Raw genomic sequence first — 19579 nt, 5'->3', positions numbered from 1 at the left:
CACCCCGAAAGCAGTTCCAAAAAAAAAAAACAGCACCCCGAAAACCTATATCCGCACCGTCCATCGCCAAACCCGGCCGTGTCCCGGCCGCCACGGCGGTCCGAACCGCAGCGCACGCCGGCCGAGCCCCGAGCCCACGTGTCCGGGCCGGCCACGCACCGGGTCCGGCGGCGCCAACCAGCCTTATCTCCACGGGGCCGCCACGTCCACACGCCCCGCCCGCCCGTCGCCGACGCCCGGGCCCCACGGTGCAGGCGGGCCCGCCCGCCCGCACCAGCAGCCCATCATTGACTCGTGCGCCCCTCGCCTCGCCTCTCCTACACACACATAAATATCCCCGTCGTCTCCCACCCCTCTCAATTTGTTCTCTTCTATCTATTCCTCCACCCGAATTCCTGTTCCGCCAGCCGTACACAGCACACCACTGCCTGCCTGCCTGCCTGCGCGCGCGCCGCGGCCATGGCGGACGCGCCGGTGGAGCTGCCGGGCCGGCTCGCCATACTGCCGTTCCGCAACAAGGTGCTCCTCCCGGGCGCCATCGTGCGGATCCGATGCACCAACCCCAGCAGGTCAGTCAGTGGTGGGTGGGCCGGGCGGGGCGGGGCGGGGCGGGGAGCGATTCCGGCGTGCGCCGATTGGTTTCCGCTGGCCTTCCAGAGCTCGCGCCTGGGGGTTTCGGGGCCTAATTTTGGTGCGCTGTAAGGTATAGGAGGGCTGGGGCGAGGGGATTGATTCCCCGTGCTTAGGTTTTCTCCGCCGGAGCGATCAGCCGGATTTGGTAACGCATCAGCGAGCTAGCTGCCTCCGGATTTTAGACGCCTCTTTCTTCTGTTCCAGAGTAATTTTTTGGAACTAATAACTGTAACCTGCGTGGTTCAAGTAGAATTTCTGCCCCCTTCTCTTCTGCTCTGGAGTATTGCTGTGTAGTACTAATCCGTTTGTCTCCACCATTATCAATGATTAATCAACTTTTACCCTGGTGACAACCACCTTTGATGTGGAAATTTAAAAGTTCTTGGTGCATTTTGGTGCTCTTGTTGGTCTCGAGGTGGATTTTCCAGCGTGTTGCCTACTTTTACGGCTGACCAATTCAGCCTCCAATTACCCACCAGTCGTTCAGTGTTCGAATCTTCTAGGTGCGGTTTTGTCAAGGGGGGTTACTGGATTTGTTTTCCCTTGTTGGTGTGGCATGTTGGCGTGTGTTGACTTGCTGGGAGGGGAATATTATGCCCTTTTGGTTTGGATTTTGACTCCATCAATGTGGTTGTTTTGGCCTGCAGTGTCAAGCTGGTGGAGCAGGAGCTCTGGCAAAGGGAGGACAAGGGTCTGATCGGAGTTCTTCCTGTGCGGGACTCGGAGGCTGCAGCTGTTGGTTCGATCCTGTCGCCTGGTGAGATAGAGATTGCAGCTCCTTGTTCAGTTAGAGGAGCCACTTTGTAGAAATTGTGGACCTGCATTTTCTTACTGGAACTGCTCTTGCTCTCGTAGGCGTGGGCAGTGATTCAGGTGAAGGAGGCCGCAGGTCGCCTGGTGGTTCTGGGGGAGAGTCAACCAAACAGGATGCAAAGAGTTGGAAGGAGCCCATTCACTGGCACAGCCGGTAGGTATCAGCGTTTGCTAATCACATATGTATTTTACCCGTGAACCAAGTTCCGAAGATAAAAAGCCTTCAAATATGACAAGTAGTGCCTGCTTCAAACATGATAGGAGCTTTGACATGGAGTGAGCTGTTCGCAAATATAACCATGGCATGCAATATTTCATTCTATGAACATTTGAAAAATAATGTAAGCATTGGTTTATTCTTTACTGCCTATGCCTTGTGTGGCTACTGGTAGTGCGACAATGCATTATCCTGCGGTGAGATTGGATAAAGTAACAATGCCAAGATAGGTTGATAGCAACCAAATCTTCTTCGGCAGGAGGGTGCACTTTAAATACATATATTCGTACTTATAAGTTAACCTTTTGTTGCTTCGAGCTCCCGGATAACTTTCCTTTAGCTGTTCGTTATCTTGTTGGCGCTTCACATATCTTCCATGAGCTTCACATATCTTCCATGTGATCTACTTGTTCTCTAAATATTAACCATCTGAAATAAGATACTTCAGTTTTTTGTGGTACAACTTTCCACCCTGCATTCAGTTTCCCAGTCGTTGCACGCATTGCATGTGCCAGTTATGTTTTCAGTTTATTTTATTTCTGAACTCACTATGTTCTAGAAATGGTTTGGCTATAACCCTAGGATGTGTTGGATCTCTATAATTACACAAACTGATGAAATATGAAATGTAGCACATAAATCATATTTTCATATGTTAGAAGTATAGTAGATACATCTTACATTTGTGGTGTTCCTGTTTCCCTTATGCATTCTTTTAATCCAAATTTGTCTTCACATTCACTCCTTCCATGTACAGGGGAGTTGCTGCTAGAGCTCTGCACCTTTCAAGAGGGGTGGAGAAACCAAGTGGAAGGGTTACATACATTGTTGTTCTTGAAGGCTTATGTAGGTTCAGTGTTGAAGAACTCAATGCAAGAGGGTCGTATCATGTTGCCCGTGTTTCACGACTTGACATGACAAAGACTGGTAAGGCCTTTTTTTAAAGAAAAAATGTGTGCACATTTTCTCACCATTTCATACACAATCATCATCAAAGGCTGGTAGCCACTGTCTGTATCACCTTTTTTCTGAATCTGTCAATCTGCTGTCTCTGGCCTGATGATGTTGATGGTTTGTTAACATAGTATAATTTTCTTCTCGTGACATTCTTTATTAACTCATGAAGAATCTAAAAGATGTTGTGTAGTGCAAAACCTATGTGGTCATGTAGCTGCTTTGCGTTTTAAAACTTTGTTAGATATATTACATTTGGGGGCTTACATTACTATTGTGTCTTTGGTTTCCTAGAGTTGGAGCAGGCAGAGCAAGACCCAGATCTAATTGCTCTTTCGAGGCAATTTAAAGCAACTGCCATGGAACTAATTTCTGTCTTAGAGCAGGTAAGAAATTCAAGGAGAGCTTGATGATCCTTTTACCGCTAAATTTCAAGGTTTGGTTTCTTATGATTGCACCGAGTAATAGGGAGATCTAATGGGGAGAACTGAAGATTGCTAAATTTTGAAGATCACGAATCTAGTAGTAATGACGCAAGCAAAGATTTCCTGACTTCCTATCAAAACCGTAAAAGGCACCTTTTCATGATCATTAATGGTTATCTTTTGTTTGCTCAAAATTATCACTTGGTCTGGGTACCCTAAAAGGCCAAAACCCTACTTATCAGTGAATTTTGGCTTAATATTTTTCTGTTGTTTTTGCAGAAGCAGAAGACGGTTGGTAGGACTAAGGTGCTACTTGAGACAGTTCCTGTATACAGGCTAGCTGATATTTTTGTTGCTAGCTTTGAAATAAGCTTTGAGGAGCAGCTTGCTATGCTGGATTCAGTTGACTTGAAAGTGAGACTTTCCAAGGCAACAGAACTTGTAGACAGGCACCTGCAGGTGATGATCAAGAAACTCTATGATTTGTGAATTAGTTATAACTTGTGTTAAGGTTCCTTGTGCTTTAGTAAGTTTGCTTTCTGTGTGAATTATTTATTTGATAGTTCTCTCAAGTTTATTCTTTGCAATGGACAGTCAATTCTTGTAGCGGAGAAAATAACACAGAAGGTGGAGGGGCAGCTATCAAAATCCCAAAAAGAATTTCTGCTGCGCCAGCAGGTTTGTTTTTCTCTCCATATTTTCAATGTTTGATCAACTGAAACTGAAATCACATTCCAGCATGTGTATTTCTAGATATCTATAAAGATATATAAGATGGAAACGATCATTTTCTTATAGAGGATATTGTCCTAGTTGAGTTGGGCAAGTTTGGTACCCATGGTCTTTTGTGCAGCATAAAGTTCTATTTCCAATGTGATGATGACCCTCCCAGTTTTGCAGATGAGGGCTATCAAAGACGAACTTGGTGATAATGATGATGATGAAGATGACATTGCTGCATTGGAAAGGAAGATGCAGAATGCAGGAATGCCAGCTAATATTTGGAAGCATGCCCAAAGGGAGTTGAGGTAACTATCATATTCATATCCTTTTTAACGTGCTTACATGTGGTACAAGAGGTCTTTTTATCCAGCTAGTCTTTGATTGCAGGCGCTTGAGGAAGATGCAACCTCAGCAACCTGGATATAGTAGCTCTCGAGCTTATTTGGAACTTATTGCGGACCTTCCTTGGCAAAAAGTAAGTGAAGAAAGGGAACTTGACCTTAGAGCTGCAAAGGAGAGTCTTGATCGTGATCATTACGGGCTGACCAAAGTTAAGCAAAGGATTATTGAGTATTTGGCTGTCCGTAAGGTTGGTAACTTGACTTCTACATGATCTTTTTATGTGCCTATCCTAATTATTCTATCTCATGGAGATGCATTAATCTGCTTGCAGCTCAAACCGGATGCCAGAGGTCCAGTGCTGTGTTTTGTGGGGCCACCTGGTGTTGGAAAGACATCTTTGGCTACATCCATAGCAAAGGCCCTAAATAGGAAGTTCATAAGAATCTCTCTTGGTGGTGTAAAGGATGAGGCTGATATTAGGGGCCATCGAAGAACATACATTGGAAGCATGCCAGGGCGCCTCATTGATGGACTAAAGGTTAATCCCGTTCTATTTCTCATTTTAGAATTATCTAACATTGGAGGACCAAATTTGCTATATGTGTTAATGTATCCTTTACTATAAACTATAAAGTATAAACTACCCTATTTGTTCTTGTAATCTAGTTAGTCTTGGATTAATAGCGTAACAGCCATTACAAGATATTTTTGGGTGTCCAGTCAGTACAGCAAATTTCTGCTGTTAACTCCAAGTTGCTTTCCATTGAATGAATCTACTCATCGTATACCTATCACTGATATGATTTTAAATTCCCCAATAAGCTGGCAACCCCATTGTACTGCCTATTTTAGCTTGCTATAAAGCTGGGCCTAATGACCTTTTTGCGGTTTTTTTTTTCCTTTGAATGCTGCAAGAAAAGAGTTGTGCTACTACCAGATTAAATCATGCTGATATATTGTTGAAATAAAAATGCAGAGGGTATCTGTCAACAACCCAGTGATGCTCCTTGACGAAATTGACAAGACTGGTTCTGATGTACGTGGGGATCCAGCATCAGCACTGCTAGAAGTACTTGACCCTGAGCAGAACAAAACATTCAATGACCAGTATCCTTTCATTTTATTTGTGTAACAAGTGCATCTTATGATTAGTTGGTTAGTTTCTTAGTGAAATTGAGAATCAATCCTCTAAAAGATGTTTATTGGGATTAGGCACATATTGGCTATTCAGTGTTATCACTTCTGAGTACCTTCTACTGCCATCACTACGAGTATTGGGATTGGCACATATTGGCAACCTCTTTTATTCCCCCGCTCTTTCTAAGAGGCTATGTTTTTGGGTTACTTTACAACTCTGACGCACATCACAGAATATGTTGGAAAATAGACTATGCTATCTGATCTACTATCTTTATTTTATATGTTTAAAATTCCTTAACACATTTTTTACCAGCTATTTGAATGTTCCATTTGACCTGTCAAAGGTTGTATTTGTTGCAACTGCCAACAGGATGCAACCTATTCCCCCTGCCCTGTTAGATAGGATGGAAGTCATTGAGTTACCAGGCTACACGCCTGAAGAAAAGCTGAAAATAGCCATGAAACATCTCCTACCAAGGGTATTGGAACAGCATGGCTTGAGCTCCGCATATCTTCAGATTCCTGAGGTATGGCACAAGGACTGTCTTCTGCTGCATTTCTTTTCTGTTAACTATTTTATTTATATAGCCCATGACAAGCAAGGTGCGAATTGCTCACAAATATCTGTTAGAAGAGTAAAAATAAATGATCCTGTTGAATGCTTTTGCTATGTTACTTTCAGTTCTCTCTGAAGCAAGAAGATATTTAGGCTAGTGAATGGTGATTTCCCTCCTTGGCACACAAAATGAAGTTTTTAATGGAAGAAATAAACACATTAAATTCAGTTATATAATGGCAAGTGCAGTGTACTTATGCTATTCTATTGTGGTAATGAATGCACCAATGAAACTACAGTGTGTGTAATTGATCTGTGCTGTCTTTTTTCTAACAACGAGAAGATGTGATACCAGTAGGATTTTGGGCTCCATAGATAAAAAAAATGGAAACTTAAAACTACTTCCTAATGCTTGTCACCATAGCACATGCACAGCTTATGAGGGTGCCACTGGGGCAGAGTTTATTGACAAGTGAAGATATTGATAACTTGCTTCCTTGTTAGTTGGGTTTACTCATATGAATAACTAGGTATAAGCGAAAAGGTCTAACTACCCTTTAATGCAGTGGTGAATCTAGGAAAAAAGTGGAGGGCTAGGCTCAAAGTTAATGTGATTATTCTAAATGCTTTACTAAAACAAAATTTGGATCTATTTAACGAGAAGCCATTATCTCCTAATCATATAGTGCAAATCAGCTTGAACTTTCCCAGATTAGTACCGGGCACAATTGTATTTCTTGGATTTTAAAAATTATCAAAATCTTGAGGAGTGCTTGAGCTACCTGCATAAAAATTGTGTATAGTCATGTTATTTCTCTTCACTTCTGCAAATCTACAAAGTTGCACTGGACATTAAATCAATTAATAACCCATAACTAGTAATTACAATGGACAAGTAGATATTAGTGTTATCGGCTTAGCAAATTGGTTTGAGGATTTGAAAAAAACACTTTGCCAATGCGCCCACTTCAACTATTCAGTTCAAATCGTGGCTCCTCCTTTTTGTGCGCCCCCGCCCCCTATTGCTAGCAGGCAGTGGGCTCCTGCAGACCCCACCCAACTCAGCTGCTCGCCTGCTCCCTAATCCCCAATCCAACCAACGACCGCCACCGCTAGCTGTCGCTTGCTGCTAGGTTAGCGGCGGCACGTGGTTGCTGGTACGGCTGTGGTTTGCGGGTGATATTGCCATATGTCGCTTTTCCATAAACACTTTTTCTTAAAAAAGATCACGTGTTTATAAAAAAATTGTTCTCCTAACTTGAAAATTACATGGACATTTTTATATGCACGTGAACATTTATGTTGTGACAAGCAAACTGTTTACTCTCCCTTTTTAGTTAGATTCACAAAGCTAGAATAAATATTAAAGAAAGTACCCGCACGCGTGATATGCTACTGGTGTAGTAGTAGCAGCCGGCTGTCTGGTTTTATTTTTACAAACTCACAAGTATTTCTTAGCAAATGAATCGCTTTGGCGACTCAGCGTGCTTATGGCCAGGCGCAAGTGAGCCAGCATCGTATAGCATCGCCTGGCTGTTCGTGCACAGAACATTGTGTGTGGGCTTGTGGACATGGTCAGTAGAAGGGCTAACGGGCTGGACCTGATTAGTAGTAATAAAATTAATTTTTGATTTTTTTGGAGGGCAGGGTTCAGCCTGTTGAAGCCAGATAGTCTTGCATGTGCTTTAATGCACTAGTCCGATTCAAGCCGGGTCTGGTCTTTCCTAATACTTATCGTGCTGTGAACAAAGGTTCACCCCAATGTGTTTGGAGTCTTCAACTGTTTGTGTTGCACCGAATAGCATTGGATTCATTGACTTACAACAGTTCTTACAAGTTACGATGGACTGCTTTTAACCTCATCATTTATTTGTCATCTTCTCTTTTATTTGAGTATTTATTGGAGCTCGCGATTAATCCATGCTTACTTCGTTCCATTCATCTGTCCAGGCTGTAGTCAAACTTATCATCGAGAGATACACACGGGAAGCTGGTGTGCGTAATCTTGAAAGAAACCTAGCTGCATTGGCTCGTGCAGCTGCTGTCAAGGTTGCAGAGCTAGATAGTACGCTTAGACTTGGCAAGGAAATGCAGCCAATAACTACAACTCTACTGGACTCGAGACTCGCCGATGGTGGTGAAGTTGAAATGGAAGTTATTCCTATGGGCCAGGACATATCAAATACATATGAAAATTCATCACCCATGATTGTTGATGAGGCTATGCTAGAAAAAGTGCTTGGGGTATGCACCAAAGTTTCAGTTTCTTCATGATAAGCTACACTGTCTTATGTTTATGTTATTGTATCTTACAATGGTACATTGCATCGTGCTGCAGCCTCCTAGATTTGATGACAGAGAAGCTGCGGATCGGGTGTCATCCCCAGGAGTGTCAGTTGGGCTCGTCTGGACTTCTTTTGGTGGGGAAGTTCAGTTTGTAGAGGCTGCGGCCATGGTGGGTAAGGGTGACTTGCATCTGACAGGACAACTTGGCGATGTAATTAAGGAATCAGCACAGTTAGCTCTGACATGGGTACGCATCTTCTTCTCACCTATCTCCCTTACATGGTGTCATATCTTACTTGTGTTGGCATGACCTCCCATTGTCATTTGAAGGCGTTCTAAATTTTTATTATAGGTCCAGCAGTGTATTTGCTTAGTTGAAACCATGCATCATCAACTCCACTGTGCTTAGCTGTGTGTTTCTGCATATCGAGTTGAGTGATGTTTTTAACTTAGATATCATTGGTTGATTTTTACAGGTGAGAGCAAGATCTGCTGACCTCAATCTGTCACCTACTTCTGATATTAACATATTGGAGAGCCGTGACATTCACATACATTTTCCTGCTGGTGCTGTGCCGAAGGATGGTCCTTCTGCAGGAGTGACATTGGTAACATCACTGGTGTCATTGTTTAGTAACCGGAAAGTCAGAGCAGACACTGCAATGACAGGAGAGATGACTCTTAGGGGCCTAGTGTTGCCAGTTGGTGGTGTTAAGGATAAGGTACTATATTATGCTCCTGATATCTTCCGTGTTTCTTGGTTGCTCTGGAAAGATGGAAGGCTGAACCATTTACCATGTTGTGCTCTTGTACTACACTTAACTTCAAAGTTTCTCTGGATTCAGGTGCTTGCTGCGCATCGATATGGCATCAAGAGAGTAATATTACCAGAAAGAAACTTGAAGGACTTGGCTGAGATTCCAGCTCCGATCCTCGCTGGCATTGAGGTATGTCATTGCTTATTGTTAGTTGCTTAGAGTTGCTGGTCCTGCTACTTTATGCAGCTTGATTGTTGAGGATATGCTATCAGCTACTATGCTACACAAATTATTCAGCATAAAAGACTCATAATTAAGTTTTGGATCATGTGTTGAGCTAAAGTATCCCGAATAGCAAGCCGCTTGATATTATGTTGTGATCGTTTCTCTCCTCTGGATGTAATTTGTCCGTCAAAATGTCTGTCACTGACTTGTATTTAATTTGCTGCTGGTAGATTCTGCTCGTGAAGCGCATTGAGGAAGTACTTGGCCATGCTTTTGAGAATGGATTCCCTTTGAGGCTACACTCCAGTCTATAGCACGGGCAAATACCAATTGGCGCCTGATGTGGCATTTCCTCGGTGGCCATTTACTCGTTTTGAAGATTCGTCGCTATTCACCGCCCAGATATCTACAAATGAGCGTTGAGCGTAGGCGAGCAATTGCTCCGTTGGAGCGAAATCTCATGACGCCAGCGTTGCTCGTCCAACTCAGTTAAGCTAATATGCGGAATGTGTATATGGATACTTGCTATCCACAAAAGCGGCAGGGAGATCTGCTCTGGTCTTTGTGATTGTATTTATAGAGGGATGCTCATCTATCTATGCTCGGTTTGCTATGGTAGCAAGGAGGTCCACCTGTTGTTGTCGGTTTGGGTGTATATGTAACCTATTTCAGCCAGGGAGAATTGAATGTTGCAGTATCATAAATAAAAAAGAGATAGCACAAGTAATCATCGTATATAAAGAGTGAAAAAACACACTAAAGCGTGCCTGTCGGAAAAAAGTTGCTCCCTCGGATCCAAATTAATTGACACGGTCTCTAGAATGTAAAACATTGTCGGCTGTGTCAATTAATATAGATCGAAGGGAACATCTTATATTTGTGAACGGAGGCACTTCTTTCCTGCGATCACTTTTGACCCGTAAACTCACACTTTATGGTTATTTAGTTTTTAATGGGTGGAGAATGTTTGGTCTCCTTTGGTATAGATAGTTTTATTTGATTCTATGTTGATGGAGATAAACTTGGTTTTCGGTTCTCTATATTTGAAGACTTCTGAGAGAGACATCGTGACAAAATGAGTTACAAGAATACCACTAGAGGCTGGCGCGCAATGCACACACTTAACAGATTCAAGTTCATGAATTTCAACTGGAAACCAGGAAAAATTTAAAATCCAAAATTGGATTGAACACAACAACTTAAAATAAAAAAGGGACACATTCGAACTACCTCCAACTGATAAATCTCAATCAATGAATCTAGTAGATCTGCACTAACTTTCACCATCATCAACGAAAAATGCCATGTCTAGCAGCACATCGAGTGGGCACTGTAAAATGAGCCGCACCAGAGGCTGAAGCAAGGCCAAATTCATCTGACTAAACAAAAAACCTGAAGATACACTAGCTTGGGGAAAACAGTACTATCCTAGGACGGCCAATCTGAGCTGCCTGCAGTTCATGATTCTTTTGGAGATGTAGCTGTGGCTGTTTGCACTCTCAGGAACCACAACCACCCGTCCGACAGCGATGCAGGGCACCCATTCAGGGATCAGGATGAGCAAGAACACCTCAATCAGCTGCGCTATGATCTGCATGTTCCCTTGCGGCAATCCGAAAGTGTCGACCATTTCCAGAGCCACAGAAAGGCTGGTATCTTGGTCCACATCAAACGGGAACTCGGCATTCTTAAAACAACCTGAAACAATTTTGATGTGTCAGTATAGGATTAAGTGTTAAGTTGGTTGAAAGAGGTTTCTTGGGTGGCTCTACTTACCACTGGGATCAGGAAATCTTAGTGATAAATTAACATGGTCGGTGACATGCATATCGCCTTTCAGTGAGAATTCACCCTTCCATAGCATGAAACTGGCAGACTGCCGCCCATCTTTAGTCACACTCGAGACCAGAGAGACTGAAATAGGAGGCGCAGGCGCTGGGATAGGCTTGTCTTTCTGGAGGAAACAGTTCTTTAAGAGCTCACTTGCACAAAGTCTTTCAGCTGCCGGAGCCAAACAGATTTCTATGAAACCTCTTACTTCTGCATCTTCAACCTTGGAAAGCACAGCTGGTTTTATACCCTATAAAAAAAACATTGGACGAAAATCAGTTGCAGTTTGATAGATAATCTTTCAAAAAGGATGGGTACTTTGTGGACCCCAAAGCACTTACTTCAGAAATTTTCTTGTATATCCATGGCTTGCCTTCGCATTCACTGTATGGATATTCACATGTCACCATTTCAAGCATGCACATCCCAAATGAATATATATCCACCAACTCATTGTATTTCCCAGTGAAGAGTTCTGGTGCCATAAACTCTAATGTGCCTGCATTTTGATGACATAACTCTTGTTAGTACAAGCCTTCCTAAAAATGCTATTTCTAAAACAAAGTACGCTGTGAGTGTGTCGTATCCTTGAGAGTAAATCTACAGTAAACAGAATATATGTATATATTTCACACATCTGTAGCTGTTAGAAAAACACAATGTCACACACCTTTGATACTTCTCATTTTCCGTTGATGCAAAAATGTCGCCAGACCAAAGTCGCCAATCTTCACTTGTCCATCATGACCATTTATGAATATGTTGTCACACTTCAAATCCCTATGAATAATCGCTGGCTCTTGACTGTGAAGGTATTCCAGCCCTGTCAATATCTGTATTGCCCATCCTCTCATAGCCTTCATACCGACTTTGTTGTGCTTCTTACGAAACCTGGTTAACATTCCAAATTTTAATGATCAGAATGTACAGAATGAAAGGGCGATAAGAGTGAACTCTATGTGTGGTTAAATTTTGATCGAACTTTTTCCACACAACAGCACACTCATGCATAACAGAATGAAGCAAAGTATTACGAACGAGTCAGACTGGTGGAGATAAAGAAAAGGTACATACTGCCTCAAACTGCCGGATGTGCAGAGCTCTGTGATGATGTTAACTGTCTTCTTATTCTCATCAATCCATGAGGCAAACAACTTCTGAATGTTCTTGTGCCTCAGCGTCTTCAACAGACTGATCTCCGTATTCAGTTGTGCCATCTTCTCTGAGGAACCCATGACAGAATCATCAATCCGTGTTTGGCACCACGCGACCTCATCGCCCTCCAGCTTATCGAAGGCCTTGTAGCTATTGGCAAAATAAACATCAAGGAACACATGATGAACAAAGATCAGTCTTGCACGGCCAAGGGATAAATTCCAACCAGAAAAGAGTACATAAATAGGTAAACTTGTAGACAAATAAAAGCTGGAGTTACTTAGGCTATATATAGGTTGGAATTTTGAGTAATGCAGCAATGCGAACAGATTGGCGAGATTAAAGCGTACAAATATGTTTGCCATGAATTTGCCGAGGTTTACCAAAATAAAAGGCAAGAATTTGGTCAGTTGATAACATGGTATTGAAACATTGTTAAATATCGTGCTTCATTCATAGATGACCGAATCTGGCCACCAAAATCGAGCGCGAAATCGCGATCTAGACGGGCAAGAAAAACAGCAGATGAGACGAGCGATCGAAGGATGCATACACTGTTTTGACGGCACCCGATCCCAAGATCTCATCGTACTGCACGCGCAGCAATCAATAAAGAAACACGAATTAGATATATATCTAAATCTAAAGAACAGAATTTACCAACAAAGTAAGAACGGCAGCGCGCAAGAGGGAGGAACTCGGAAGAGGACAGCGTGCGCACGTGCCCGGATGAAGCGGCCGGTGGGATCTGCCTCGGCGTAGGCCTCGTCGTCCGGCGGCTCCGTCTGCTGCTCCTCCGCCTCCACGGGATCCATCCCCCCTCCTATCTGCCGAGCCGAATCGCTGGTGTTTCGAGTCTCAACAACTGCTTCCCAGTTTCCCTCCCTCCCGGGCGGCGGAATTTATGGGAGGGGCTCGCTGCGGAAGCCAGGGCTCCGTGTCCGTCGGATCTGGGCTTGGACGGGGATCGAGGGGAGCGCGGCGGGTTCCGGACGGATCGAGGGGCGTGGAGGTCGTTGGGGGAAACTCGTTGAATCAGGATCTGAAACGGCCGGGAGCTCGGGATTCTAGGGCTAATGTTTCTGATCGGCAGGCCGATCTCACGCGTGATCGGTCCATCTGCGCGCGCGCCGTGTGTGGCTCGCGGGCCCACCCAACCGATTCCTTCCTTCCTCATCTGGATGGACACAACCTTGACTACTAGGGGCCCCGCCGACTTTGCTGCGAGGGGGTCGACAATGTCGTTGCGAGTGGTGCTCGCGCTGCCCGTGCTCCGGCCATGGCCATTGTGCTGCGTCCGTCGTGCTAGAACCGACATCGGGGAATGTTGCGACCGCAGTATGTGCATGCTGGAAACTGACACCGCGAATGTTGCGACTATCGTTGGTGAAGCTGCAACCGAAGGCGGAAACTGGAACCAGCGGCGGCCCGTGCTATGACCGCCGTGTACGATCGCCGTTAGGGTAGCTGCAACCTGCAGCGACCCCTGCTACAACCATTATTTTGGCGGAGCTGCAACCAGCGGCGTTCCATGCTACAGCCGTCGTCATTAGGGGAGCTGCAACTAGCGGTGACCCCCTGCTACAGCCATCGTTTTGGCGGAGCTACAACCAGCGGCGATCTATGCTACAACCGTTGTCATTAGGGGAGCTACAACCGGCGCGGCCCGTGCTACGAACCGGCGTTTTGACGGAGCTGCAACAGGCTGCAACGCGTGCTACGACTGTTGTTCGGCGGAGCTGCAACCAGCGGGCGACAGAGCTGCTTGATACTCTTTCTGACGTTGATACATCTTCCGTTGTGCTACAACCGTCATTAGCGCGGAAGCCATCCCACCGGCGATGTAGAGGCCAGCACGAAGGCTAGCACGGCCCACGACCAAACATCATGTGGCACGGAGGCCAGCCGACCCGGCGGCTAACCATCCCGGCTGCACGGAGGCTAGCACGCCCGACGACCAAATATCATGTGGCCCGGAGGCCAGCCCACTCGACGGCCAACCATCCCGGCTGCACGGCAGCCAGCCCGCCCGACAGCGACCAGAGTGAGGATCCAGCTTGCTTCGGCGGCCATCCAGGCCAGCGTGTCGCTAGCCCGGCTAGCGTCAACCAACAGTATGGGGATCGACAAGAGGGCTCGATCTCGATCCAAACTTCAATTTTGGGGGAAGTTAGATTTGTTTGATTGACATGTGGGTCTCACATGTCATAACTGTCAACATAACCAGTTGACACGTCAACACTGACCGGTGGGCCCAACATGTCATAATCGAGCTTAAGCAGCCCAAATCGATCACTTTTCTAACTTGATAGTTTTTAGGAAAAAATTAAAAGAGAAGTGGTAGCTTTGGGTAATTGTTCTCAAAGTGCCAGTGATTTGTCAGGTCAGATCAAATTGTGGTTATTTTTGTTTGAGTACTCCTCTTTCATCATTCTATCCCCATCGAGCCGAACCTTATCCATACCACCGGCATTGAGGTATTTCTCCAACATAGTTGGTCCACAATCCAAGAGAGGGTCAACAAGTTTGTTGGTTACTATACACAAGTGGTTAGCCGAAACCAAAGTTGCATTGGATTCCAAAGGCATGCAGCTTTGGAGACGAGTTTGTACCAACAAACTGAGGGCGAGTCATTCACATTGTCCCATTTGTTGGTTGAAATTGAATGGGAAACCAAAATGGCAAACTGCCGAGAAGCTCAAAGGCAACACCAAGAAGATGAAGAAAATTATGGCTCTAGCTCCCATCAATCTATTAAACTGGATGACGAAGAGGACCAAAGTGGAGGGATGGATGTACAAACCATCATGTCAAAGAGGAACTGACAGGTGATGGAAAAAAGTGGGAGAAGGAAAGGACCACACGTGATAGCATGATAAGCAAAATGTGACGGAACCTAAACTGGCAGCTCTCGTGATAGGGGATCCTAAGCTATGTGCCTATAAACGATGGTAACAAATACATGAAGTTTTACCTAGGTTCGGGCTATTTGAGGAGATAATACCCTAGGTCCTGCCTGTGTTTATTGCCTTGGGTGCATACAAAGTACGAGTATCTATACCAAGAAGATTGTGAGTATGAGAATCTGCTTATCACGAGCCCGTCCCCTCGGTTTATATAGGTAGGGGGTCCTAGGGTACACGATCCTAGTCGACTACGTACGAGGGAGACATAATCATTCATGAATCCAACATTTTCATGCACACTGATGACCCACAAGTATAGGATATCTATCATAGTCCTCTCAATTTTTAAGAGTGTCGAACCCAACGAAGAGCAGAAGAAAACGACAAGTGGTTTTCAGCAAGGTATTCTCTGTAAGCACTGCAATTATCGGCAACAAATAGTTGTGTGATAAGATAATTCATAACGGGTAACAAGTAAAAAAAGTAACTAAGATGCAACAAGGTGGCCCAATCCTTTTTGTAGCAAAGGACAAACCGAAACGAATTCTTATATAAAGCAAAGCGCTCCCGAGGACACATGGGAATTGTTATCAAGTTAGTTTTCATCATGCTCAGATGATTCGCATTCGTTACTTTGATAATTTGATATGTGGGTGGACCGGTGCTTGGGTGTTGCCCTTCCTTGGACAGGCCTCCCACTTATGGTTAACCCCTCTCACAAGCACCCGTAACTACGAAAGAAGAATTAAGATAAATCTAACCATGACATGAAACATATGGATCCAAATCAACCCCTTACGAAGCAACGCATAAACTATGGTTTAATCTTCTGTCACTCTAGCAACCCATCATCTACTTATTACTTCCCAATGCCTCCCCCTAGGCCAAAATCATGGTGAAGTGTCATGTAGTCGACGTTCACATAACATCACTAGAGGAGAGACAACATACATCTCATCAAAATATCAAACGAATACCAAATTCGCATGATTACTTATAACAAGACTTATCCCATGTCCTCAAGAACAAACATAACTACTCACAAAGCATATTCATGTTCATAATCAGAGGAGTATTAATTATCATTAAGGATCTAAACATATGATCTTCCACCAAATAAACCAACTAGCATCAACTAGAAGGAGTAATCAATACTACTAGCAACCCACAGGTACTAATCTGAGGTTTTGAGACAGAGATCGGATACAAGAGATGAACTAGGGTTTGAGAGGAGATGGTGTTGGTGAAGATGTTGATGGGGATTGACCCCCTCTTGATGAGAGGATCTTTGATGATGACGATGGATTCGATTTCCCCCTCCGGGAGGGAAGTTTCCCTGGCAGAACAGCTCCACCGGAGCCCTAGATTGGTTCTGCCCAAGTTCCGCCTCGAGACAACGGCGCTTCATCCCAAAAGCTTCCTTCTGATTTTTTTTCCAGGTAAAAACCCTTCATATAGCAAAAGATGGGCATCGGGCCCCTGCTAGGTGGCCCATAAGGCAGGGGGCGCGCCCCACCCTTGTGGATGGGTGGTGGGCCCCTCTGATGCTTTCTTCACCCAATATTTTTATATATTCCAAAACAATTCTCTGTGAAGTTTTAGGACTTTTGGAGTTGTGTAGAATAGGTCTCTGGTATTTGCTCCTTTTCCAGTCTAGAATTACAGCTGCCGGCATTCCCCCTCTTCATGTAATCCTTATAAAATAAGAGAGAAAAGGCATAAGTATTGTGATATAATGTGTAATAATAGGCCATAATGCAATAAATATCAATATAAAAGCATGATGCAAAATGGACATATCAACTTCCCCAAGCTTGTCCTCGAGCGGAAGCCGATATCGAAAAATATATCCACATATTTGGAGATAGAGGTGTTGATAAAATAAAATACGGACATGAGGGCATCATGATCATCTTTAGAACAGCAACATATATTATCATATAATTTCTTATGCTAAAGTAACAATTCATTCACAAGGTAAAGTATGAATTATAAACTTCATTGAAAGCTAACAAACTATGATCTCAGTCATTGAAGCAATTGCAATTTTTCATAACATCGGAAAGAGTCAATATAAGAGCTTTTCAGCAAGTCCACATACTCAACTATCATTTAGTCTTTCACAATTGCTAACACTCACGCGATACTTATGGGTTCAAAGCTTCAATCGGACACAGAGAACGATAGGGGCTTATAGTTCCGTCTCCCAACCTTTTACCTCAAGGGTAATGTCAACAATAATACTTTATGAAAACCTACATCCGAGTGGATATATATATATATATATATATATATATATATATATATATATATAGGGAAAATAGTTACTACCATCGGTGGTAGTTACCTCCGTCCTCCGTGCCATCCGATTGCATTGTGATCCGTGCAATTCTTAGCGGGTCATGGAAAGGGAATGAGTGGATTTCTCGTGCCCGCTTCGTGGGTTAGTTAAGCTAGCTCCCGATTTTCTTGCTTCCGCCGAGCCTTTCTTTCCTCGCTACTTATTTGGATCAGGACGTCGGGTACCATCCCACGAGAAAAGGATTGGATCTAGCATACAAAACCAAAACAAGCTCGTCTATCTCAACTACCAAATCAAAAAGTGCACCTGCTAGCAGAAAGGTATGGCTCAGCAATTGATTTACACACATGCATGATTCTTTCATTTACATCTGTGCATGCATCCTGATGCTAATTGACTTCTTTTTCATGCAAGCTTCCGTGTTGGGAAGACAACTCGGTAGGCTATTGTCGCCGCCGCCGCCGCCGCCGCCGTCGTGTACCACCTGCTACTGCTGCTACCACCGACAACATCTGCAAGCTGCAACATCCTACATGACCTCAATTCCCTTCAGTGACCAACCCAGGAGATTTTTGTACGGTGACGGCGAGGACACACGAGCGCACATGGCCGATGGGTGGCTGCTCTATTGTGGTAGTAGAAACAACCTGCACGGCCTGGCGGCAGCAGTGGCAAACACGGGAGTACGACCGACAAGCGACTGGCTGACTGCTCTAGTATGGCGGCGTCGAAGTCGCACCGGCCACGCAGCCGTCTTCGTGATCCATTGAAGAGCCTGGAAGAACATCACGCACTGAAGCCTCTCCATTCAAATCCTCCTTTTCATGTTGAGCCGATCAAGATCGTATATGACCGAGCAGCGATAGCAAGACTTGTATTCGAGTGAGATGAACAGTGTTTTTTGTATGATGAGATGAGTAGTTTTCGGTGGTCAACGTTGCCCCTTCATGTGATGCATGGCTGACATCACGTATGCATGCATGATGCACCTACTGGACCGTGAAATCAATACCATATGCATTATTAGCAGTATATAAATAGACAGATATTAACATGTACTCCACTTCATTCTGGCCGGGCGGATACATACTCTTCTGTGCTATTATAGATACACTTCAAATTTAGTTTTTTAATACCATATACTCCATACTTTATACTTGACCTTTTTTTCTGAATGCAACATACTCCATACTTAATTTTTTGTTTTGAAATATACTACATACTCCATACTTCCTCATATGGAACACATACATACTCCTTAGAGTATAGACATGTACACTATGGCTTTGAAGATACCATCATGTAATATGTATCCTCGTCGACGCTGAACATATACTATCCGCTACTTCATACTAAGTTTCAATTAAAAGTATATATATATATACTCCCTACTAAATATGACAATTCGAAGTATATATACTCCGGAAGCCATACTACATACTGACATACTCTATACTACTTTTTTATTCTACATAGTGTATAAACTCCATACCATATTCCATCTCAGATTATTCTACATACTCCGTATGCCTAGAAACAAAAGTTCATATATACTATATGCTCAATCAATAATATACAGTACTATTTTCTAGTAATACCAAGCATCATCCCCCCACACGAAAAAACAAGTACCGTATACGGCTATTTCCAAATTATATACAATATACTTTACGTTATTTCTTGCACAAGGTATTTGCGGCAACACGCCATACTGACACGTCTCTTTTGCTTTTTACGTGGGTACATGACGCCACTTATCCATTCAACACAGTTGGTTAGTTCGGAAGACCTCGCAATAAAAAAGAAGGTTGTTGAAACTAACGCACGCAATTTCTTGCTAATTCTTTTACCGAATGGTAATCAGACGCAAGTTAGTTACCCTGCTATTGGGTTTCCCACATCCACTAACCCGTCTAGTATGGAGAAATAATGAGACACGTGGCAGGCAAACACTTAGGTGGTAACTACCACCGCTTGTAGATAAAATTTGTCATATATATATATATATATATATATATATATATATATATATATATATATATATATATATATATATATATATATATATCCAACACATAGTGCTTGCCAAAAGAAAAAGTGTAAAAAGGAAAGGTGAAGATCACCATGACTTTTGTATAAGGCTAGAAGATAAAAGTAAAAGATAGGCCTTCGCAGAGGGAAGCAGAGGTTGTCATGCGCTTTTATGGTTGGATGCACAAAATCTTAATGCAAAGGAACATCACTTTATATTGCCGCTTGTGATAAAGATCTTTATTATGCAGTCTGTCGCTTTTATTTCTTCCATATCACAGGT

General features: G+C 43.6%; 2 protein-coding genes and 1 long non-coding RNA gene across 6 annotated transcripts; 2 read left to right on the top strand and 1 right to left on the bottom strand.

The window, feature by feature from the left end:
- The first annotated feature begins 314 nt into the window (after positions 1–314).
- LOC123104555 (lon protease homolog 2, peroxisomal) lies at positions 315–9826 on the top strand. The gene is made up of 17 exons (XM_044526427.1): positions 315–569; positions 1281–1390; positions 1489–1600; positions 2421–2590; positions 2912–3003; positions 3322–3501; positions 3637–3720; positions 3943–4070; positions 4153–4354; positions 4439–4645; positions 5084–5214; positions 5561–5774; positions 7754–8047; positions 8142–8336; positions 8566–8811; positions 8935–9036; positions 9303–9826. Exons 1-17 carry the CDS (start codon positions 460–462, stop codon positions 9384–9386), a joined length of 2661 nt encoding a protein of 886 aa, XP_044382362.1. The 5' UTR covers positions 315–459; the 3' UTR covers positions 9387–9826.
- Positions 9827–10193: 367 nt separating this feature from the next.
- LOC123104556 (probable serine/threonine-protein kinase WNK9) lies at positions 10194–13097 on the bottom strand. Of its 4 annotated transcripts, none has more exons than XM_044526429.1 (7): positions 12756–13097; positions 12611–12648; positions 11977–12207; positions 11573–11793; positions 11244–11401; positions 10849–11152; positions 10194–10770 (listed from the first exon to the last, which is right to left on the bottom strand). In XM_044526429.1, the coding sequence occupies exons 1-7, from the start codon at positions 12870–12872 to the stop codon at positions 10496–10498; spliced, it is 1344 nt and encodes a 447-aa protein (XP_044382364.1). In that variant the 5' UTR covers positions 12873–13097; the 3' UTR covers positions 10194–10495. The 4 variants fall into 4 exon arrangements, with proteins under 4 accessions (XP_044382364.1, XP_044382365.1, XP_044382366.1 ...); XM_044526430.1 differs by having other exon boundaries at positions 12783–13096; XM_044526431.1 differs by having other exon boundaries at positions 12779–13094.
- A 4369-nt stretch (positions 13098–17466) lies between these two features.
- Positions 17467–18537, top strand: LOC123107515 (uncharacterized). Its single transcript, XR_006451688.1, has 2 exons — positions 17467–17585; positions 17680–18537. It is a non-coding gene; the product is annotated as an uncharacterized lncRNA (long non-coding RNA).
- The last annotated feature ends 1042 nt before the right edge of the window (positions 18538–19579 follow it).

This window comes from Triticum aestivum, chromosome 5A, assembly GCF_018294505.1.
Source record: "Triticum aestivum cultivar Chinese Spring chromosome 5A, IWGSC CS RefSeq v2.1, whole genome shotgun sequence".
NCBI lineage: Eukaryota > Viridiplantae > Streptophyta > Magnoliopsida > Poales > Poaceae > Triticum > Triticum aestivum.
This window is presented reverse-complemented; position numbering and strand designations above follow the sequence as displayed.

Excerpts from the sequence above, each read along its gene's own strand:
- LOC123104556 (XM_044526429.1), bottom strand. The coding sequence starts at position 12,872 with ATGGATCCCGTGGAGGCGGAGGAGCAGCAGACGGAGCCGCCGGACGAC. Across the intron at positions 11,402-11,572 it reads GAAAATGAGAAGTATCAAAG|GCACATTAGAGTTTATGGCA; the intron begins GTGTGTGACATT and ends ATCAAAATGCAG. Across the intron at positions 11,153-11,243 it reads TATACAAGAAAATTTCTGAA|GGTATAAAACCAGCTGTGCT; the intron begins GTAAGTGCTTTG and ends TTTTTTTTATAG.
- LOC123104555 (XM_044526427.1), top strand. The coding sequence starts at position 460 with ATGGCGGACGCGCCGGTGGAGCTGCCGGGCCGGCTCGCCATACTGCCG. Across the intron at positions 4,355-4,438 it reads AGTATTTGGCTGTCCGTAAG|CTCAAACCGGATGCCAGAGG; the intron begins GTTGGTAACTTG and ends ATCTGCTTGCAG. Across the intron at positions 4,646-5,083 it reads GCCTCATTGATGGACTAAAG|AGGGTATCTGTCAACAACCC; the intron begins GTTAATCCCGTT and ends ATAAAAATGCAG.